A 24,112-nucleotide genomic window follows, 5' to 3' on the forward strand; every position below is an offset into this window, starting at 1 on the left:
TCCGACCGGATTCGGATTCTGGATATCTGGGCCAAAATCCAGATAGCAACCCGCGGATATTTGGTCGGATACCCGGATATCCGTGGATATTTGGCAGATATCCGGATCCTAATACTGTAACTAAGGAGATGACATCATTGAGCCAATCAGAGGGCTCCCAGCAGAAGCCCTAGCAACCAATCACAGAAGGGAACCCTGCCCAGTCCCACCTGACCTCATCAAGCCAATCAGAGGGGTATTTTAAGTCCCCACAGCATCAATTAGTGTTCCCCTTTAAAAAATAATGATGCTACATGCCTCATTTGTTTTAGAAGCAATTTAAAGGCCACTTCCGGTTTTCTATGCGGATTATCGAATCCGGCCAGATACCGGATTATCCAATTCGGATCGGAAAATTTGGAACTCGTATATCCGAAGCGCATCGGATATCTAGGTAAAAGGAGTATCCAAGCAGCACTGGTCAAAACAGCTAATATTGCTGTTGTGCCTTTTGCCCATGAACACAAAGCAAGATTGTAGGAGGACATTCAAGACTTTTTAAGCATGCATGTGAAGAAATAAAAGGAAAATGACTTTTATTCTTATCTGTGTCTGCAGGGCAGGACAAGGTGATTGTGGTGATTGATGATCTAGAGGACAGCAGTGATTGGGAGAAGGATAGGATCCTAAAGAATCAGCCCAGCATTGAACAGCTGGCCAGTGATCTTCTACTCTTCACATACAAAGAGAAAGCTGACAATGTACACCTTATCAGAAAACTAAGAAATATGAAACATTTTCAATATCACTCAGGTAAATTACCGTATTTTTCGGACCATAAGACGCACTTTTTCTCCCCCCAAAATGGGTGGAAAAAGTCACTGCGTCTTATGGTCCGGATACAGCAATTTTGGCCAAGTTTCTGTCCCCTGTTCTGAGTCCCCCATCCGCTACGTCATGCCCCGTGTGCTGTCCTGTGTCCCCTGCTATTTCCATGTGTCTCTAGGGGCCCCCGGGGTAATATGATGCTAAGGAGTTAGGGACAGGTTGTACCTGGGTGGAGAGAGAAGCGATCGTAGCCGCGCCGATCACAGCCCGCACCGATGAGAGAGGGCGGCAGAGCATCCCAGCTGACCTGCAGACCGGCGGCTTACAGCATAACGGGGCCACAGCGGCGAAATGAGTAGCGGTAACCGTCCATAGGAAAGCCGCTGGCTGGTCCGTGCACGCTGCTGAAGCCTATCTCTCGTCACTTCCGCTATGTCACTAATGCGGAAGTGACGAGAGATAGGCTTCAGCTGCGTGCACGGACCAGCTAGCGGCTTTCCTATGGACGATTACCGCTACTCATTTCCCCACTGTGTCCTCGTTATGCTGTAAGCCGCCGGTCTGCAGGTCAGCTGGGATGCTCTGCCGCCCTCTACCCTTTCACGGTGCGGGCTGTAATGGTGCGGGCTGCGATCGCTGAAGCAGTCGGATCCGGATGACTTCTACCTCCGCCGAGGTAAGCTGGGATGCTCTGCCACTCTCTCCCCTTTCTCAGTCCGGGCAGTAATGGTGCGGGCTGCGATCGCTGCAGCAGTCAGATCCGGATTACTTCTACCTCCGCCGAGGTCAGCTGGGATGCTCTGCCACTCTCTCCCCTTTCTCAGTCCGGGCAGTAATGGTGCGGGCTGCGATCGCTGCAGCAGTCAGATCCGGATTACTTCTACCTCCGCCGAGGTCAGCTGGGATGCTCTGCCACTCTCTCCCCTCTCTCGGTGCGGGCTTTGATGGTCCGGGCTGTAATCGCTACAGCTGTGGGATCGGGATGGCTTCTCCCTCTGCTCAGGTACAAACTGTCCCTCACTCCGGAGCTGCACATTACCCCGGGGGCCATGGGTGCTACATGCTTCTCCCAAGGATGACAACTTGCTGGGGGGAACTGGGGAGGGGTGTGCTGCTGGTTGGCAGAGTGTCATGTGGTGAGGGGATGAGGGACAGTCTGGGCAGGGGAGTCATTTGCTGTAGAGGGATGGGTGTCATGTGCTGGGGGGGATAAGTGCTGTTTTACAGAGGAAGGAATCTCTGACTGGTGGGGGTGGGGACAGGCACCATTTCAGTGTTTGCCATAAGTACCATATTTCCACATCACTGCACACAAAAATCAGGCCAGGGGACACTCAGGATAGGAAACACAGAGGACAAGGGGACACACAGTACTCAAGACAGAGGAGGACAGAAGACAAAGAGGGACACATATGAGGACACAGGGGGCACATATGAGGACACAGGGGGCACATATAAGGACACAGGGACATAATTGGGGGGGGGGGGAGAAGATACTGAAGATGCACTGCACCATGGACGCACCAGGTTCAGTATATTTTTTTTCCCCTGGTTTTTGTCCTCTAAACCTAGGTGCGTCTTATGGTCCGGAGCGTCTTATAGTCCGAAAAATACGGTATTACTGTTAAATGTATTTCTCCATTGTGCCTCCAGTTACGCATTTTTAACTTCTAACATGTAAGGATGAGCAGGTAAAATTCCTGAACTTGATTTTGCAGTAAATTAGGCTAATTTTGCTTAGTGAAAATTTTCCAAAATTACAGCCAAAATTTGTCATATTTTTCACATTTGCAATGAAGTCCAAGGAGCCCATTTTTGCATTCCATTATACAGCCCCCATACAATTTTTAAAAAGTACTTTACATTGTTTTGAGAAAATCTATTTTAAAATTTAAAGGAGAAAATGGATATAAAACTTGTGCAATGTTTGATTGCAGTACATTTGGCTGCATTCATTTCGCTATGATTTAAAGTGTAAAGACCTGCACACAAGATTTCTTCTGTCTGCTTTTCAGCAATCATCAATACTTTTTGCTGAAAGTGGATAAAAGTGGATGGGATTGCATTAGTGTGTTCTAGCCATAAGGCTGCCTTTACACTTATCCATGCAAATTCCACATGTGATTTTTTTTTTTTTTTGCATTTTTTCACATGCATGAATCTGCATATTGTGACTTTTCTGACCTTTGTTTTATCCTTTGTGGTTTTGTGATTGTTGTGCCTTTCTATATGCAAATTTTCAGATTGCATTTTTCCATGCATGCCAATGAGGTTCATTTAAGTGTATCTAAGGCCCAGTGCACACCAAAACCGCTAGCAGATCCTCAAAACGCTAGAGGTTTGTGAAGCAGATTTAAGAGCGATTCTAGGGATGTTTAGAGAGGTTTTCTAAACATGCCTAGCGTTTTTTGGAGCGTTTTTGTGTAGCAGATATCAGATATTGTTACAGTAAAGCTGTTACTGAACAGCTACCGTAACAAAAACGCCTGCTCTGATCTAGCGCTTTTCAGAGCGTTTTGCGTTTTTCCTATACTTAACATTGAAGGCAGAAACGCCTCAGGAATCCAAAAAATGCTGCAGCCCGGGAGTTTGCGTTTCTGGAAAAAACGAGCCTCTCTGGTGTGCACCATCCCATTCACTTTCATTAGCCAAGCGGTTTTCCCCCTGCAAGTGGATTAAAAAACGCTTCAGAACCGCTCTGGTGTGCACCAGCCCTAAAAGTGTAAATGGGGCCTAAAAGACTCCCCCCTGTCTCACTTGGTGAAAGCTTGGAAATTTGAAGTGACAGTACACATTTTTTCATTTTTTTAGGCTTGGAACACTGCCTCCGATGTATTTTTGTGGACTACACAAATCGCTGCAATTGTTCCCTTTTTTTGTTTCAGAAAACGTGAACAACTATTTAGAAAAATTTGCTCAATATTTGCTGGATCTCTTATGTTTTTTACTTTTCTTATTGAGCTTTGTAGTGTGTATTGTGAGGTAGAGGAAGAGTTAAAGAATAAGAGAGCAATAAGTGGAGGGACTGCTAGCAGAAAATAGTCAACATAGAGAAAGCGTAGGCGAACTAAGGGAAGGGTGTGAAGATGGAGGAAGAGAGGAGGTCTCATCTGTCAGCCAAGGGATTGCAAATAATAAATTATTGGCCTCATGGCTGCAATCACAATCTGGACATAAACATAATCATTCATCACATCCTATGTATGTACCAGGGAAAGGCTGCAATGTTCAGTAACTGTAGACTTCTATGGGAATGTGTACTCCAGGGGGCATTCCTGGCTCCATTGAAATGTACTGGGAGGGAAAAAAAGGATATTTTAGCAGACATTATACCCATTTACTGTAAACTCAACAAATCTTATTGGTGTACTAATATTTTATTTTCATCTTAATGTTTCAATGTTCCTAAAAGTTTTTTTTATTTTCTATTCTTTTCTTTTTTCGAGGTTTAGAACTCACATCTTGATCCATTATAGTTTCACCTTAATAGAAGACTTCTTGATTGAAGTGACTTGTCATATTGGTTATTTTTTTTCCATCAACCCCACGTTTACAGTATTTGTAGAATTGGCCATATGTCACAGGGGGATGCTTCTGAACCGTGTTAGTGGCTGCAGGAAATTATGAAAGCTCCTTGTTTTTATTTTTAATGTCCTACATCATCCATCAAAGACTATAAATGATGGAGTCAGCATTACATCAGTTGAGTGAAAGAGCTCAAAGAAAACAGACTTTGCTAGTAACATCTGTGCAGTCCAGACTTCGGGTACTTCAAATATCCAGGAAAAGACCTCAACACTCCTTGTCGTAACATTCAGAAATATTAAAATGCAACACCCTTGTGGTTTAATGAGTTCTTAGTAAAGAGGAACTGAAAGGTGTAAATGTGAAGCTGTTGCAAGTTTATCAGGGAAAACCCAGTTCTCAGAGGGGAAAAAAGCTCCTGCTGTCAATGGAAATACAGCTGAAAAAGTGAAACCCCTCCCACTCAGTGTAGGCCTAATTAAAAATCAGCCTTTTTTATGCACTTCCTTGTGGGTAGTAACATCTCTTATCTAATTTGCATAAGCTGATATTAAAAGCTCAATAGCCCAGCACTCATAGCTTCTACACACTACAGCATTCCCTCCACCCATGCTGCATGAGGCACTTTTCCTGCAAAATACTGACAGGGTAAGAGGATTTATTTTCTCTTTTGCTTGTCTCTTCTTATTCTCCTCATAACACACTCTTTTTCTTATGTTAAAGAAAAAAAATCTCTTTAATGCCTGATATAAATATGTAAGGTATCTATTTACCTGAATGGGCATGGCCATTTGGTCATTCTCCTCATAGGATAACACCAATAACAGTATAGGCTCCCTCACTGTGTTGCCCAACCTCCTTTCCTGACACACAGTGGGGGTATTCATAATACTCAGTCAAACATGTTGTCCAAGAAGGAAAAGATTCCTTTTGAGCAAGGTACCTTTCCTATTTTAAAGTTCCAGGACTGTGTTGGCTGGGTGTCAAACCTACCATCCTCCATGCCATTGGCCTGCTCATGCATGGCTTTGCGTGTTTTTACAGTATTATGCCCTATGCACATCTGTTGTGCCAGCGCCCAAAGTTTCCCACCAACCCACTCTGTCCTTCCCCAATGCCCATATGTAATAGATGGTGGAGATACCGCCGCAGAGGCAAGCGGCATGGCGGCTATCTCCGCGTATAAGCCGGCGGCCCCTGCCGCACAGTTACATGCTGCTGCTTTGCCTGATCCTTCTATTGCACATAGATTGAGGGTTACGCATGCGTGCCAGGCGACAGGACCTTTATGCAAGTAGAAGGGGAGTCAGCTGATCAGCCGGTCAGCTGACTCCAGTAGTGCTCCGGATTGGCTGAGTGACTGGGGCGGCGCTGTGGATCGCTCTGAGTATATATAGTTCCTGCCTGTCAGTTGCTCTTTGTCTGCTGTTGCAAATGCTAACGTGTTAGCGCTCAGACCCTAGTCAGATCCCAAAGTGTGCTAGAACCAGCAGGAGCTGGGGATCCACACTTTAGCCAGATTCTGTTGATAGCTTAAAGTACTAATTGCATTGTATTATCTGTTATGACCTTCTGCTTCCTTGACCACTCTCCTGCTTGCTGATTCTGTACCTCTGCCTATCTGATTACTGTTGCCGACTCTGCCTGAACCTTACACTGAATCAGCCTCCTGTCTTTGTACTTTGTCTGTCCGTACGTTGCCTACTCTGCTTGTCTGACCTTCCTGTCCTCACCAGTGGGCGTCGCCATTGGTGAGGAATCTGTAGTAGCTTTCACCTACTCCTTAAGTGAAGCTCATCTGCAGCACTGTCTGTAACACTTGCTCCTCAAGTGTCCGCTAACTGCAGTATAGTCTTAATCACCTGCTCCTCAGGTGATCAGCCTTTGCAGCACTGTCTGTAACACCTGCTCCTCAGGTGTCCACTGGCTGCAGTATAGTCTTAATCACCTGCTCCTCAGGTGATCATCCTTTGCAGCTCAGTCAGTGGTCCCTGCTCCTCAGGTGTCCACTGGCTGCAGTATAGTCTTAATCACCTGTTCCTCAGGTGATCATCCTTTGCAGCACAGTCAGTGGTCCCTGCTCCTCAGGTGTCCACTGGCTGCAGTATAGTCTTAATCATCTGTTCCTCAGGTGATCATCCTTTGCAGCACAGTCAGTGGTCCCTGCTCCACAGGTGTCCACTGGCTGCAGTATAGTCTTAATCACCTGCTCCTCAGGTGATCATCCTTTGCAGCACAGTCAGTGGTCCCTGCTTCTCAGGTGTCCACTGGCTGCAGTATAGTCTTAATCACCTGCTCCTCAGGTGATCATCCTTTGCAGCACAGTCAGTGGTCCCTGCTCCTCAGGTGTCAACTGGTTGCAGTACAGTCTGAATCCCCAGCTCCTCAGGGGATCCTTGGCTGCAGTACTGTCTAAATCTCCCGCTCCTCGGGAGATCTCCTCTTCTCATTACTGTTGCACCAAACACTATCTCACATGGTTGTCCTGTGTCTGGCTATACTAGTATTATTGGTGATTCTGCAGATCACCACATAATCAGGTATAGCATCTGTATTATTGGTGATACTGCAGATCATCAATAATCAGAAAATCTGTTTTGCTGACACCAATGGTTACACCATACAAAACTTCACTCAGCACTCAGTGCTGATTGTTCTGTCAGCTTTGATTAGCTTGACTTAATACCCTAGTGTCTCTGCCTATATTTATTTAAGCCTTGATTTGACCCTGGCTTGTGACCTTGTTTATACCTTATCTCCCCCTACCATTGACCTTGGCTTTTGATCCACCTACATTTGTCATTCACCTGACAGTGACTTTGGTACTGTTGTACTCCTTGGTGATCTTTTGACCTCCCAGAGGGGACAGGAAAAAAACAAAGAGACAACGGGAGCCTCTTATGGTGTGGTATGTTGGAAATGATACGTCAGTAATAAATGTAGCAATTGAATGATACTCACAAAAGAGTTGCAAGACCAGCAACCACGGTATAAAAGCATGTGAGGAAGTCCCCTCCTCACTTGGGGTTACAGATCACAGGTAGGCTGGGTTGTGATCCAGAAAAGAGGTAGTAGTCAACAAAGTTCAAAAGAATTTAGACTAAAAAACAACCCCGCTTCCCCACACATGGGACTCCAGTGTAATGTGGCAGCTATAACTGGAGGGGAGGAGACACTTCAAAAATAATGACAATGATATTGGCCACCAGTAATAAATAGTATACATACCTTAGGATAAAGCCTGCGTAATGTAATATTGTACTATTTATTAGAAATCAGACACAAGTGGGATAACACATTTCATGGAGTGTTCCTTGCTCCTACACCCATTTTTTAAGACAGTGTTGTCATTGATCTGATGAAGTGAACTGTGCTCCATAAAAACATGTTATCCGACTAGTGTCTGATTTCTAATAAATACTATTACCTTACGCAAGCTTTGTCCTCTTTAGGGGTAAGGTTTTTTTATACTATGTATTGCTGGCCAATACCAGTAAAAAGGGCACCTCCTCCCCTCCATTTATTGCCCCTGACCTTTTTTCACCTGACTATGCCTTCACATCAAAGCATCACCCAGGATTTTCAAGGGGGGGGGGGGGGGTTCCTGAAAGGTCTCCCTAGGCCACACACAATACAGTACAATGATATGGTAGGACATCATGCTGGGTACGCATAGTGCAATTTCCCATCCGACCGACCGACCACCAACTGGATTGATCAGGAGCAGTTTAGATGCAGATAATGAGGATAGCCGACATTAGTAATGAAGGGGGAAGTGAAGCATTCACACAGCAGGGGCACAGGGCTGTGCTTATACCTGGCTCTGTACTCTGTTAAGTTCCCCAGAGCTGCTCCATGCTCTGTATACACACACTTCTGCTCTATGCTCTGTACACACACTGCTGCTCCATGCTCTGTACACACACTGCTGCTCTATGCTCTGTACACACGCTGCTGCTATATCCAAAGTCAGCTGTAGCAGGGAAAGAAAGGGAGAGGTGCTGTGAGCTGAGCTGCAGGATGCCTGCTGATATTCTGGTGTCTCAACTTGTGCCTGTCCCCAGACACTGCACCTGCCCCAGTCTGAGGGGGGATTCTGGGCAGCTGTAGCCCCCCCCCCCCCCCCCTGCATTTGCCTATGCTGTTCTTTCTGGCTACAGACGGGTGGGGAAATCCCAGGGATTATCACCAAAGTAACCTATTACCTGCTAAGGTGTAGTGTCCATCATTCCTTGTGGGGTGCTCTGATGTAAACTAATAGCCACTTAGACTCTACACACCTGAAGAGCCCATACCTACCATTAATTGTGGGGTCAACAGACTCTGCTGTCCAGTTCATAACATTGAGAGATGGGGCATCACCTTAACCTGCATGGTAAATGAAAGGTTTCAGTAGACTTGGAATGGAGGGCAGTGGTCTCTATTTCATTTTGTTTTATTAATTTTTAAGAATAGCAATGAAAATATTTGTAGAACATCCCTGCATGTTTGTGACAATTTGAAAAGGCTGCATTGCTAACCACTAGTGATCATCATTACCAGGAGTATGGCAACAACTGGGAAAACACAGCAAATTCCTGATGTTAAAAAATAAAAATATACACAAGAACACTTATGCAGTATACACACAAACACAGCACATTCACAAGCAGCCGGTACAGACACAGTGCACACACTACAAAGACACATTCATACACACACTACATACACACGCATACACACACAGGGCTGCCATCAGAAATGTCGGGCCCCTCACACATCATCAAGCCTGGGCCCCTCCCTACCTGGGCGCACCCATTGGTTGCTGTGCCCGCCCACTAGTCACCCCACCCCCGTGTCCGTGCGGGAAGTGCGCTGCGGCGAAAAATGCGCATGGCTCTAACACTGAAGAAAGCGGCATGCACAGCGTAAGGCAGCAAAAAGTGGGCGTGGCAATGGCATGTTGTGGGTGGAGCTAAATACTAGCAAAATACAGGTAGTCTCTGGTTAACAAATGAGAGAGGGACTTGTAGGTCCGTTCTTAACCTTTATCCATTCTCTTTTCTTCTTCCTGTGCCTCTTTTGTCCCCCTCTGTCTCACCTCAGTTTGTGCCTCTTTTGTGTCCCTCTGTGTGACCTCATGTTCCCTTATCCTCTCTTTTCTCCCTGTGCCTCTTGTGTCTGCCTCTGTTCCCCCTGTGCCTCTTTTATCGCCCTATGTTGCCTCTTGTCCCATTCTGTCTCAGCTCATCCCCCTGCCCTAGCCACATATAGGTGCCTCCAGTATAGGTATCCAGGCATAAGTGCCCCCAGTATAGGTAGCTAGGTAGGTATAGGTTCCCCTATTATAAGCAGCCAGCTATAGGTGGTGCCCCACTATAGGTAGCCTGGTGTAGATGCCCCCAGTATAGGTGGCCTGGAATAGCTGGTGCCCCAGTATAGGCCAGCAAGATACAGGTGCCCCAGTATAGGTATTCAACTATAGGTAGTGCCCCAGTATAGGTAGCCTGGTATAGTTGCCCCCAGTATAGGTAGCATGTTATGGGTGGTGCACCAGTATAGGTAGCAAGCTATAGGCGCCCAAGTATAAGTAGCCAAGTATAGGTGGTACCCCAGTATAGGTAGCCAGGTACAGGCGGTGCCCTCAGTATAGGTAGCAAGGTATAGGTGGTTCCAGCCCCAGTATAGGTAGCCAGGTATAGGTGGTGGCCCAGTATAGGTAGCCTGTAGCCAGATATAGGTGGTGCCCCAGTATAGAAAGTCCACTGTAGCGGGCTCACTCATCTGCTCCCCATGTTCAAGCGCTGATGTCACTCTTCTCTCAGTGCTGGAACGCAGTGTGCTGGTTAGTGAGCCACAGGCCCGCAGCCAGCACATGCGGCCCTTCCAGCGCTTTGGGGTGGGGCCCAGGGCCCCCAGAAGCCCTGGGCCCCTCATTGCAATGTCAGTTGTCCCCCCCCCCCCTGATGGCTGCCCTGTACACACACACAGTACGTGCACACATGGCTCTTTGTCTTTGTGCAGTTTGACATGCTATTTAGTGGGCAGATCAGATTCTCTTGATCTCTTCATGCAGAATAGGCAGATGAGTACAGCCAGGCAGTTGTCGCTGTTCTCTTAACTCGCCATGTCTGAACTTCAAATTGTTTGCTGTAGTAACCGTTTTATATACTCAGTATATTAAATGGTAGAAAAGAATAAATATACGAAGGAAAAAATGTTTTTGTGCTTGCTGGACATTTCATGCCTTGAGTGAAATCTCTGTCACTATTGGATCACAGCATCATCTGCTGTTTCATTTATATGATATGATGCTGTTTCAGGAAAAGATAAACCAAAGCCAACATCCCCTGTCTTCTATCAGGACAGAACCAACTCTGACCTAGCACACTCCCAGGGAAAGCCTTTCCACCCAAGTGAGTATTTTATCAATTATTTTATATAGAGGCAAAAACCCAAATTGTGGGATACATTAAAGCTGTCATGTCATTCCAAGTCCAGGGGACACCTGAACATGAACAACAATCCCCTTTCGTTAGATTACACCATTCAAAAAGAGATAGCCATCTTGGGCAAAGTATAATTTATCAATAATATCTGCTGGATCGATTCTATTATGAAAAAACTTTTATTCTTTATTACAACAAGCTGGATACATTAAAAACAATTAAAAAACAATGTAGAAACTCCCAGAGGCTGCCATTTATAATGGAAATTAACCCCCACTGATGATGATTAATAATAATAATTATATCGTTTAATACTGTAATAATCAAGTCCCCACAGGCGCCACACGTGGCCAGAACAACCAATCAAAGTGCTGAAAGTGCTAATAATGAAAAAAGTGACAATGCCTAACACTAATAATTACATGTATAAAGTGCAAAGTGCCTGTGTGCATATCCACGCCCCCACCAAAAAATGCGGGCGTGCGCATACACACATATGTGCCGTACAATAATGAACAATGCCACAGAATTCCAGTCCACATATAACTACCAATAAATACTACTCAACTGTGTCCGGTAAGCAGGCGCTCCTAATCTTTGATAACACACTTGTGTTTTGTATGCTGGAAATTGATAGGACAATCAGTCCTCATTGCACTGTCAGCAATTGGTTTGCACCTATGTGTTTTCTATGCACTAATTTTTGAACTATGTATGTTCTTATGAATTTTGTTTGATTATGTACAGATTCAATTGATTTTTGGTTGTTTGCACTTGGGGTTCTGGGCACATGCGCGCACCCAGCTTTGTTTTTGGGCGGGGGTGGGCATGTGCGCACATACCCCATTTTTATGTGACACAGTTGAGTAGTATTTATTGGTAGTTATATGTGGACTGGAATTCTGTGGCATTGTTCATTATTGTACGGCACATATGTGTGTATGCGCACGCCCGCATTTTTTGGTGGGGGCGTGGATATGCACACAGGCACTTTGCACTTTATACATGTAATTATTAGTGTTAGGCATTGTCACTTTTTTCATTATTAACACTTTCAGCACTTTGATTGGTTGTTCTGGCCACGTGTGGCGCCTGTGGGGACTTGATTATTACAGTATTAAACGATATAATTATTATTATTAATCATCATCAGTGGGGGTTAATTTCCATTATAAATGGCAGCCTCTGGGAGTTTCTACATTGTTTTTTAATTGTTTTTAATGTATCCAGCTTGTTGAAATAAAGAATAAAAGTTTTTTCATAATAGAATCGATCCAGCAGATATTATTGATCAATTATACTTTGCCCAAGATGGCTATCTCTTTTTGAATGGTGTAATTAGCTTTAGATTGCTACGGGGCACAACAGTGGTGCATAGAGATGCACAATGATGATAGTGCTCATTTGTTTGTGTATACTTTCGTTAGATTACAACGCTATCTGCTTTTTCACCTATATGATATGATACTGTTTCAGGAGAAGTTCAACCAATGTCAACACCCTGTGACTTCTACCAGGACAGAACCAGCTCTGATCCAGCACACTCCCAGGGAAAGTCTTTCAATCTTAGTGAGTATTTTAATAATGAGGTATTTTTATTCTCAGGTAGAACCACAAGTTGTAAGATACATAAAAACTGACATAAGGCAATATAAAGCAGTAGGATGCAGTGCTGCTCGGATACCCCTTCTCAAATCTGAATTGAATTCGGATCCAGATACCCAGATATCCAGATCCGAATCAGATATCTGAATTCGAACTTTTTGGTATCCGAGTAGAATGGGATATCTGAACCCAATATCCGGGTTATCCGGTCAGATTTGGATATCCGGATAGAAAACCGGAAGTGGGCGTTAAATAGCTTAAAATGCTTCCAAATCTCTCTCTCTCTCTCTCTCTCTCTCTCTCTCTCTCTCTCTCTCTCTCTCTCTCTCTCTCTCTCTCTCTCTCTCTCTCTCTCTCTCTCTCTCTCGAACTGAATGCCTCCAAAGGGAATTTTGCCATTGAAAGCTCTATTCGGATATCCAACCTTATGAACCGGCCAGATTCCGGATTTTACATAGAAATCCGATGCAATCGGATTTAGACAGGTATCCGGAATCTGATTCAAAGATCGGATAGTGGAAAAAGTTTGGATTATCTGGGTAGTTCGGATACCCGAATATTGGATGAGCAGCACTGGTAGGATGTTGCAGCTGATTTATGTCAGCAGAACATCTTATTTGGGCACAATTTGCATTTCAAAATTGGGTGCCACCATAGGCATCAATGTTTATTTCTAGGACTTCTGGCTATAGTTGGTTATTTGGGTGCTGGAGGTACTAGAGAACTCTGGTTAGCAGTGGTAGCACCACTGCTGCAAAGGATAGCTGGAGTGATTGCACCAGAAGAGTTATAGTGCAGTGGATGGTTAGTGTCAGTAAAACCAGAGACCAGCTGAACTCCAGGTAGCGTTGGAATCTACAGTGCTGGATAGTGGCAGTGTTATTGTTAGGCATGGGTAGAGGGCAGTGGTGGGCAGATAATTTCCTTGATCACGGCATAGCCGTGGTTCACAAGATTTTTTTCACTATTCGGCTTCGGTATTTGATGCTGTGAAAAGATTTTGGACCACGGAAATTGCCCATGGCATGCCGTGATTAAAAATACTTGCAACGCATTCATGGTCATGATTGCGGTGGGTAAAGCCATGTAGGTCATGATTATCGGAAAAGGGGCGGAAATGACATCCTTTGGCCAATCAGAGGCCCCCAGCCAGGTTCTAGCAACCAATCATAGGAGGGGTGGCTCTGCCCTCCACTCCTGTATATAAAGCGGCGGCCATAGTGAAAAGCTCTGTCCTTGCTAGACTGTGGCACTGAGAGCATCATCTCCAGGCCATGTGTTGCTTCAGCAGGCATGTTTTTTTGTGAAAAACATAGCGTTTTTACTCTTAACATTGCTTTTATACTGTATTTGATACTTGTATTCAGCTAGCTAGTCAGTGAGTGATTACTTAAGTCAGTTGTAGTCAGTGTAGTCAGTGAGAAAGGGTACTGATTGCTGTGCTTAGTGCAGGCAGATTCACTGATTCTACTGCTCTATTAGTGATTGTATATCCTTGTATTTAGCTAGCAAGTGAGTGATTAACTTCCGTTAGCTGTAGTCAGTGTAGTCAGTGACAGTGTACTGATTTGCTATGCTTAGTGCAGGTAGGCAGGTTCACACTGATTGTTCTGCTCTATTACTGTATACTTTTTAGCTAGCTAAACCAGCCAGCCAGTGATCAACTTCAGTTAGCTGCAGTCACTGCCACTGGTCCATCACTAAGTTTAATCAGTGACATTGTACTGTGCTAGTAGCGTGCAGCTGCTTATTTTGCTGTGTGTGTGCATAGTGCAGGCAGAGCGCTGTCCACTAATTTTTGTGCTCTTTATAATTTTACTGAATCACTTGCATTCAGCTCATTAGCCAGTGATCAACTTCAATTAGTACTTGCAGTCACTGCCACTGGTCCATCACTTAGTTTAGTCAGTGACATTGTACTGTGCTAGTACCATGCAGCCGCTTATTTTGCTGTGCGTAGTGAAGGCAGACCGCTGTCCACTATTTTTTTTTCAGCTCTTTAGCCAGTGATCAACTTCAGTTAGTACTTGCAGTCACTGCCACTGTTGTTCAGTCACTAGGATTAGTCAGTGACCTTGTATTGTGCTACTAGCATACAGCCGGTTAGTTTGCTGTGCGCATAGTGCAGGCAGACCGCTGTCCACTACTTTTTGTGCTCTTTATTATTTTACTGTATCACTTGTATTCAGCTCATTAGCCAATGATTAACTTCAGTTAGTTGCAGTCACTGCCAGGGGTGCTCGGATACCCCTTTTTAAAATCCGAATTGATCCGGATCCGGATACCCAGATATCCGGATCTGAATTGGATATCCGAATCCAAACTTTGTGGTATCCGCGTACACGCAGATATCCGAACGCATTATCCGGGTGGATTCGGATATCCGGATAGAAAACCGGAAGTGGCCTTTAAATTGCTTTCAAAAGTTTTTTAGGGTAAATGAGGCATGTAACATCATGTTTTTTTTTAAAAAAGGGAAACACTAATTGATTATGTGTGGACTTAAAATGCAAAAAAAAAAATGGCTGTAAATTAACACCAGGACTAGGTTCCACATTGCAGCCCAAATTGTGTCCAAAGTCCAACTGCAGAACTGGGACATGACAGTTTTCAGCCCAGACACCTCCAAAAAAATTACGCAGCAATTGTGTTTTAGGTTCAATATAGGTGGTATCAGCACAGCAGCAGTGGCCTGTGGCACCCTGGTGGTGGAAGCAGCACAGGCAGCAGGAGCAGGGCAATGCAGCAGCAGATGTAACGTGTGCCAGGAGGAGCATTCCGGATGTGGCACGTGGCACATGTACGTGGCACATGTACATGCCACGTAGCGTTGGTACCATGGCTGTAAAAAAATTGTGAACCAGGTGGCTTAGTTAGTAATAGTTAACAATCAGGAGGAGCCAGGAGGTTGTGGTGGTGGTAAAGGGTGATAAGGCAGACATAGTGATTCCCAGCCACTTCATGTCCCCCCGTCCCCCTCTTGACAACAACAGGGAAAGACTCGCCCAACAGGGTCTGGCGGTGGTTTTTCCTTGCACAGCAAGTGGTTTAGGGAGCAGAGGAGGCCACTGAGGTCTGGCTGCCTGAACAGGTCTCAGTGTCGGCAGGGATGGCAGATACAGCACTTGCTAGGCCAGGCAGCAGCACTGGAGCATGTCTCTCAGTGAGTAGCCACACAAGCAAGGACGAGATTTCTCATCATGGCACCCGTTCTTATATATGGGGGGGATGGCCAGGGTTCCGTTCTGTTATTGGGTGCTAGGACTTAGGCTGGGAGCCCTCTGATTGGCTTAATGAGGTCAGGAGGGCTGGCCAGGGTTCCCCTCTGTGATTGGTTGCTAGGGCTTCTGCTGGGAGCCCTCTGATTGGCTCAATGATGTCATCTCCATGTTTACAGTATTCAGATTCGGATATATCCGCTGGATATCCGACCAGATATCCGGATTGCGTATAAATATCTGCGTTACCCGGATAGCGCTATTCGAATTTGCGATGAAATCCGGAATCCGAATCCGAAGTCGGAGAGCTGAAAAAGTTCGGATTATCTGGGTAGTTTGGATATCCGAAATCCGGATGAGCACCACTGGTCACTGCCACTGTTGTTTAGTCACTAAATTTAGTCAGTGACATTGTACTGTGCTACTAGCATGCAGCCGGTTAGTTTGCTGTGTGCATAGTGCAGGCAGACCGCTGTCCACTACTTTTTGTGTTCTTTATTATTTTACTGTATCACTTGTATTCAGCTCATTAGCCAGTGATCAACTTCAGTTAGTACTTGCAGTCACTGCCACTGGTCTGTCACTAAGTTTAGTCAGTGACCTTGTACTGTGCTAGTAGCGTGCAGCCGGATTGTTTGCTGTGTGCATAGTCAAGGCAGACCGCTGTCCACTACTTGTTGTGCTCTTTATTATTTTACTGTATGACTTATATTCAGCTTATTAGCCAGTGATCAACTTCAGTTAGTACTTGCAGTCACTGCCACTGTACTGTTGTTCAGTCACTAAGTTTAGTCAGTGACATTGTGCTGGGACACCCATTTTCAGACCTTTGGGTCCCCGTGTGGTGGTCATTAAGGAGAGTAACTTACAGGCATTAATGGACATGATGATAGAGGAGTGGCCCATTAGCTCTTCCCAGACCTCCTCTGTGAGAAGCACTCCCAGTAGCAGCCAACGCCCCACGCTTGATGTGACATCCACTCCAGCAGCCAGTGGTCATCAGCCCTCCCCAGATGAGAGCGTTCTGCCCCTCAGTTCGGCATCTGGAAACGTGTTGATGGATGAAGTTAAGGACATAATGGGGCCTGATGTGGAGGAGGTTGTGCTCGGGCCAGCATCACAAGTCTTTTTTGAGGATGAGGAAGGGTCTGCGTCTGGGAATGTTGGTGTGGAAAAGGAGGTGGGGGGTCAGAAGAAGAGATTTTTCTGATGAAAGGGATGATGATGATTATCTGGACCGTCCGTATGTGCCTGAGTCCCCGGAAGAAAGCTTGGAGGAGGATGAGTCACCTAGGCAATTGCATCGCCATATGTCAGGCAGGGGCAGGACCAGCAGTGGCCATGGAAGACAGGCCGCTGCTTCAGCCGGCACCACCACCAGTGGCAGCATCACCACCACCACGCCATAGAGGCTGGGCACCAGGTTCTTTACAACCCCAATATGGATTTTTTTGGAGGTGTCAAGCCAGAACAAAACCTGTGTGTAACTCATACAGAAAACTTTTGAGCCCTGGATGCAACCTGTCCAAGATGGGTACCTCATCCCTGGCCAGGATTGCAGAGGCGGTCCAGTTCCAGTTCAAAGGAGGACTTACAGATAGTGGAGGAGGAGGAGGAGTTGGAGGTCCCTAACCTGAATGCTGAGGAGAAGGAGGAGCAGAGCACCGCTGCCATTGTATGTGGATGGCGGCTTCAGGAGGAGGACACGGTGCAGGAAGAGCACAGGCATGTCCTATCGGATTATGACAAAGAGGTGGTTGCCAATGCTTGCCTGTTCCCCATGGCTGCACACATGTTGTGCTGCCTTCGCAGGGACCCCCGGGTGATCCAGATGCATGAAAGGGAGGACATCTGGATCACCTTGATGCTGGACCCGCGTCTGAAGGGGAAGCTGAGAAAGTTTATGTCGCCATCCACCACCAAGCAACGCACAAGGAAATTGCAGGAGGCCCTTGTGCGCAGACTCTTGGAAGCATTTCCCCAGCCTTCCACCCCCACTGTTGCTGTTCTGCCAACCCAGCAAAAGGTGCCTGTGACAGCACCAGCACCAGCAGCCTGCGCCCTGGAGACCTGCTAAGCCTAAGCAAGTGCCTATATGCAGTGCAGCTGCCCAGAGCAGAGGAGCCAGCAGACACAGTATCCTCCTCCATCCAGCAGCAGCAACTGACCAGCATGGTGTCTGACTACATGGGGTCATTCAGCGGGCTTGACACCGACAGCCCCATGGACCCCATGAAGTACTGGGTCAACAGACTGGACATCTGGAGGGAGCTTGCCCAGGATGCCCTGGAAGTCCTGTCCTGCCCCCCTTTCAGTGTCCTCTCCGAGAGATGCTTCAGTGTGGCCGGTGGCATGGTCACTGAGAAGCTCTCGGCTGTCCCACGCTTCTGTGGACAAACTCACCTTCCTGAAAATTAACCAGGTTTGGGTGGAAGGTGAGTTCCTGGCCCCTGCTGTCGGACACGGGGAAATGAAGTGGCTGCTGCTATTTTTCTTACAATGCCTGCCTTTCCAGCGCAAGTTAGAAGCTAGTACTCCTGGTTCATTTCATTTTTTGTTGTGGTGATACCCGTCCTGTCCCATGGCCTCCTAGGCTGCTGCTGCTGCTGACACACGCTGATCCTCCTGCTGCAGCATTTCACTACTAAAGTCTGCATTCTCACTGCCAGGGTTCACAAATGCATGTAATTTCTTGGCCAGCATTATCATGGGCGTTCTGTGTTGCCGCACTGCCCGATTTAGTCCTCCTCCTGCTGCCGCTGAGTTTCACCGCCAGGGTCCACAGATGCATGTAATTTTTGGGGGCAGCATTATCATGCTGTGGTACCACCAGTGAGGTGCCTTGGTCGTTCTGTGCTGCCGCACTGACCGCTTTAGTCCTCCCCCTGCTGTTGCTGAGGTTCTATTTCACTACTAAAGTCTGCGTTCCCACCACCTGGGTCCATGGACAACTCTGCTGCCATGGCATTGCTATCGCTGCAAGGAGGAAAAAAAAATTACAAAAACCTCTCTAGATGTTTTTGTGGCGTCGGACACTCATCCTCCTCCAGTGGTACCACTACCGCCAGGTGCCATTGGGACTCACCATTACCTCTGCGATTGCTTAAAGGGTATTTCCCTGTTTAAAACCAATTATTACTAATTAATATAAAAACAGGGAACACCAAGAACCCCAATAGTGTAATTCGTACTGGACAAGGTGGCAATAAGTTTGTATTGCTAAATACTCACAAGTCAGGGTCACCAGCAGGCAACCACTGTAAAGGCAGGTGGGGAGATTGTCCTGACCCCACTCAGGATTAAGAAGTCGCTCTCTGTAGACAGGAAGAAAGGGTAGCAACCCTCCACCAAGGGTGGAGTCAAAATTGTATACAATGAACAGAGGCACCAAAAGTATAAGATTAGATTAAATGAGCTTAAAAACCAACTTAAATGCAAAATTGAAGGAGGAAGTGGTGGTCTTACCTCTCTCAAGCAGACAAGACAACGACTACGATTCAGACAGTCAAACACATTTATTAGGAACTCCAAAAAGAAATACAACGCGTTTCGCAGGTTCAACCCCGCTTCATCAGGCAATATAGGGAGGAGTATCAAACAATCTGCACAAGGATTCAAATTAAGCGCCTCATTAGCCGCATTTAAAGTGTTGATTTAAAATTAAAATCCATTTTCTCAAAAACTAAAAGTTCTTTTTGATTTTTTTTTAAATTGTAGCCCCCTATCACCTTTATTATCTATGCAATTTTGGGGATTGTAGCATGTATGGGGGCATTGCTATTAACGTTAAAAGAAAATCTGGATCACGGCCATGATTGTCCATGATTGCCTCATTCACGGAAAAAATGTGGGTCAAATTTGTGAATCATTTTCAAATCCAGAAATTAATTAATTTTTTTTTTCAACCACGGACGAATAAGTTGAATCCGTGAATTGATGTATCTGCACACCACTGGGGGTAGATTAGCATTAGCATTAGGCATAGGATGAGAGTAGGTTTGTTTTTAGGTTAGAATTTGGTTCCAAGGCTTCCCATTGGTCTGCTAATAGACCAATGGGGAGCCTTGGAGCCAAAATCAAAGTTGCTTTAGCTCTGCTATACTAAGTATAGCAAAAGCTGCGTCTCTGCCCTCCATGGCTCCCGACTCTGCTTTCCTCCCTGCCCACCCACCGCACCTATAGAGCCCACCTATGCTTTCACCCTGGAGCACCCATAGCACATCAGGGTGCTATGGGTGCTTCAGGGTGACAGCATAGGTTGGCGCTATAGGTGCGGTATGTGGTTGGGGAGGAGAACAGAGCCAGGAGCTGTGAAGGACAGAGATGAAGCTCTGCTATACCTAATCTAGCAGAGCTGCCGGCGGAGATCTTCAATCAACATCTATCAGAAGGTTGCAAGATAGGGGATATTGGCGTGAGATCTTTTCCAAGGCGTTTGGCGTGGGAACCCATAGGTGCACTGGGTGCCAGCATGGGTGAGGTAGAGAGGACAGCAGGAGCTGGCGGCAAAGCGTCCACATAGGATGCACTTTCAGCTATACTTAGTATAGCTGAGAGCAAAGCATCTTTAAATTTCCCTCCAAGGCTCTCCATTGGTTCCTTAGCCGACCAATGGGGATCCTCCTGGATATTGGCGTGGGACCTTTACCTTGTACCTCTATACTCATTTCTCCTGGGAGGGGGGCAGGCATCTGCGGTCCCCTTCTTAAAAGGGACTCCCAGATGCCACCATGAACCCCCACCCATAGAGTAGTCGCCCCCACCTCCTTCTGGGGCACCGGAGGTGGGGTAGAGCCCTTTGTACATGGATTGGACAAGGGCTCAGGGAGGAAGAGAAGGCTTGGCCGCCACTCTCCCCCGGAGCCCCCCCGCCCACCATGGACCATGCGGGCTGGTATAGCTCAGGGTGTGAAGCCCTATTCGGCCAGGGATCCGCATTCTGGCTATTCAAGCCTGCATGGGAGACAAAGGGTCAAAGATGCTCCAAAGGGGAGACCCCACATAATTTTTTTTTTAATTCCCACCCTCTGAACATAAAAAAAGATTTAAAAAATAGGAAAAGATGCCAGGGATCTTTATACAGCCATATTGCGGCTGTATAACGATCCCTGGCTAAAGCGTTGCTCCTCTGGAGAGGTTTCCAGGGGGCCTGTATGCACTGCGTACGGACCCCCTGGAAACCCCTTCAGGAAATTCATTGCTCTTTCTTTTGATCTATGTACATTTACACTAGCGTTTGCTACATTAACTGTCATTTACCGCATTTAAATTTATACTTTTTTCCCTTTGAAACTTTAAAACTGATTTTCTCAAAAACTATAAGGTCATTTTGAAACTACTCCCCGACCGATCCCATTTTTCTTCTTAACATATCCTGCAAATTTGCTGTTTCTAGCACGTAACGGGGCTTTGCTATTAACCGCTAATTTGTGGGTGCAAGTCGGTGGATTTTTAATCACGAATACCGACTCGTGATTCATGATTACATGCGGTTATTCGACTTGAAACTGCACTTGAGTCAGGTATCCCTTTCTACTCGTGATCGCGATCACGAGTCAATTCGGAAGTGGGTGGAGTCATGCTCGAAATCACTCGTATTCGTGATCAGGGCTATCGAGCAACTCTGGATGCAGGGAATTATAAAATGCTCCTTATTTTGAATGTCCCATAATCCATCAGAGTCTGTAAATGTAGGAGAAATTAGCAGCATTACTGTGATGATCCGCTCAGCTGGCTGCACAGGCAGACAGCTGTTTGACCATTCCTCTAGTCTGAAGGTTACAGGTCTCTGGAAGAGAGACCTGTCTTTCCTTTGCAAGTTTCTGGTCTATTCTGCTGTTGAGGAATTTGCATACATTCATTATGCAAATCCCCTACCTGCCTCCTGTGATGACTGGCACTATAAAAAGCTATGTTTCCCAGAGTCCTTTGCTGGTAATTCCTTCAGGGTTTGTTGAAACACTCCTAGAGTGTCAGCCATGCTATTTCTTGTTAAAGTTATCTTAGAGTAATTCGTGGAACTGTACTAGGCAGTTTCCTAGTGCAGTTAGATTGCATATCTGTTTTGTCTGTCTGTTGCGATTGTCCTGTCCCAGCGGTGGTCGACAGGAAATCGTTCTGTTTGTCTGGGTGCTAACTGGGGCAGCAGTTGCTACCGGTAGCCCCTTCTGTTCTGTTTTCCTGGATCGCACTAGCCTCTAGCGGTAGTGCTGTGGATCCTTCTGATCTGTCTTGCCTGGATCGCACTAGCCTTGCGCTAGTGCTGTGGATCCTTCTGTTCTGTTTTCCTGGATTGCACTAGCCTCTAGCAGTAGTGCTGTGGATCCTTCTGATCTGTCTTGCCTGGATCACACTAGCCTCTAGCGGTAGTGCTGTGGATCCTTCTGATCTGTCTTGCCTGGATCGCACTAGCCTTGCGCTAGTGCTGTGGATCCTTCTGTTCTGTTTTCTTGGAGTTTAGCTGGAGCAGCGGTTGCTACCAGCTATCTCATCTGCCTGTTTTGCTTGGATTGCACTAGCCCCTAGCGGTAGCGGCTGTGGATCCTTCCTAGCTTATTCCTGTTTTCCGTTTGTCTGTCTTTTCTGATACGAATGCTTGCTGTAGGCTCGGTGAGGTAACCGTTAAGCAAGCGCTCGCGTTCTCTGTTTCGTGTTTGTCTGTCGGTGGTTAGTTAGGCGTGCTTGTCTCTGTTGTGCTTAACACGCGGAGACTGCGCTGTAAACGCGTTCGCTGTTGCGAATGAGTGCGGTGTTCGCGTTTAGTTAGCGTTTGTTATTTTCGTTACTTCTCATTGTCATTTTCTGTGCCTTTGCTCCTCTCGTGTTCTGTTCTGATCTGTCTTGTGTCACTTCTGGCGATCGCCCTTCTCGCGATCGCGTTCCTACTTTTTGTTTCTGCTGATGTGTGTTCACCATCGCAGGGTCGCGACTAGATTGGTGAACACACATTCATCCTGTTCCTGTGCTCTTTCTCTTTAAGGGCTGTTCAGCCCCGCATTGTCTTAATCTGTACAATCCCCATCTGGCATCTGTGGCCGTGCAGCGGTTGTACTCGTCTGCACTCCACAGCGCCATCTGCCGGTGGGAATTGCCCTCTACTGGTGCTTTCACCAAAGTTGGGTTCCCCCCTTCATACGCTTGTGGAGGATCTCCGCCGTGTCAGCGCATGCCTTGTGCGCTGAACACGGAGATATCCCACAATCGTTACAATTACACTAGTGGAAGAGTTCAAAGGAAACAGACTTTGCTGGTAGCATCTGTGCAGTCCAGACAGTCCAGTTGTCACTGTTCTCTTAGCGCACTGTTTCTCAACTTGAAATTGTGCAATGTAGTAACTGGGGGCATGCCTTGAATGGAAGTCAAATGGTGACCACTACTGGCCCAATTTTTTTCATTCAATGTTACCAAATCTATGCAATATGAGGGTTAATTGAATGAATATACCGAATGGATACTTTAGGACAGTGTTCCCTTCTATTTTATAAAAATGGTAAGATTGAATGAAAAAGATTGGATCATTGGTGGCCACCATCAGTTACTATTGGAACACAATGTTATCTGCTTTTTCATCTTTATGAGATGATGCCATTGCAGGAGATCAACCAAAGCAAATATCTCGTGCCTCCTCCCAGGACAGAACTCGCTCTGATTCAACACAACCCCAGGGAAAGTCATTAAACCAAAGTGAGTATTTTGATAATTAAGAATTTTTATACAGAGGCAGAACCACAAATCATGGGATACATATTAATTGTCATATGATCACGGGTCCAGGGGACATCTGAACTCCAATCCTCTCCTTCCATCTTTCTCTGCAGATACCGCATAAGGGTTTCTCTTCATTTAAATTAAAGATGCAATACTTTTTGAAATTCATCTTATTAAAAAAATGTATTATGTAATAGCTTTTATTTTCTCTAAAAGGGCCATATGCTATTCAGTTTTTAATCTAAATTTTCTCCTATGAGAAAATTTAATACGTTTTCAACACTCTGCAATTTAAAAAAAAAAATAATAAAAGTAGATGAAAAAGCACTGAAAAAAATTATTCTCGGTACCTCCTTGTTTGCTGGTGGCCTAGTATGGCTTAAACAGCATTTTATTTATAATAAGTGAAAATATTACCCAGGAGAAAACTAAAAATAAAGTTCACTGCATATTGGTCAAGATCTCCATTAATGGTGTGATTTTTAACAAATGATTGTATTTTTTTAAGATCATTCAGACTGAAATAAAATATTGTCTTTAATAATTTATCCACAGAATAAGGGCTGTGTCACACAGGCACTGATCTGGTGTTAAATGATGGCTGTAGTGCATGTTGCTCAGTCGCTGTCCACTCACATGAATGGACATGCTTGGTACCATTGTCTACCATTGCTCATGCAAACACCATGCTTGATCCCGTTGTTTCCAGTTGTCTCGTTTTCTCAGGATTGCTTTAATATGGCTCTTCTGTGTGTCCCTGCAGGGGGACTAAACACAGTGCATTTGCTAAGCAACAGGAAGCACCATCAAAGGTTGCCAAAT

General features: G+C 45.8%; 1 protein-coding gene across 1 annotated transcript in view; it reads left to right on the top strand.

The window, feature by feature from the left end:
• LOC137525520 (uncharacterized) overlaps positions 1-24,112 on the top strand; it is a 177,603-nt gene that overhangs the window by 80,578 nt on the left and 72,913 nt on the right. The window contains exons 6-9 of the mRNA XM_068246642.1: positions 598-792; positions 10,635-10,727; positions 12,237-12,329; positions 23,177-23,266. Coding sequence (XP_068102743.1) covers positions 598-792; positions 10,635-10,727; positions 12,237-12,329; positions 23,177-23,266 — 471 coding nt within the window. The remainder of the gene's footprint in view (positions 1-597; positions 793-10,634; positions 10,728-12,236; positions 12,330-23,176; positions 23,267-24,112) is intronic.

This window comes from Hyperolius riggenbachi, chromosome 7, assembly GCF_040937935.1.
Source record: "Hyperolius riggenbachi isolate aHypRig1 chromosome 7, aHypRig1.pri, whole genome shotgun sequence".
Lineage (NCBI taxonomy): Eukaryota > Metazoa > Chordata > Amphibia > Anura > Hyperoliidae > Hyperolius > Hyperolius riggenbachi.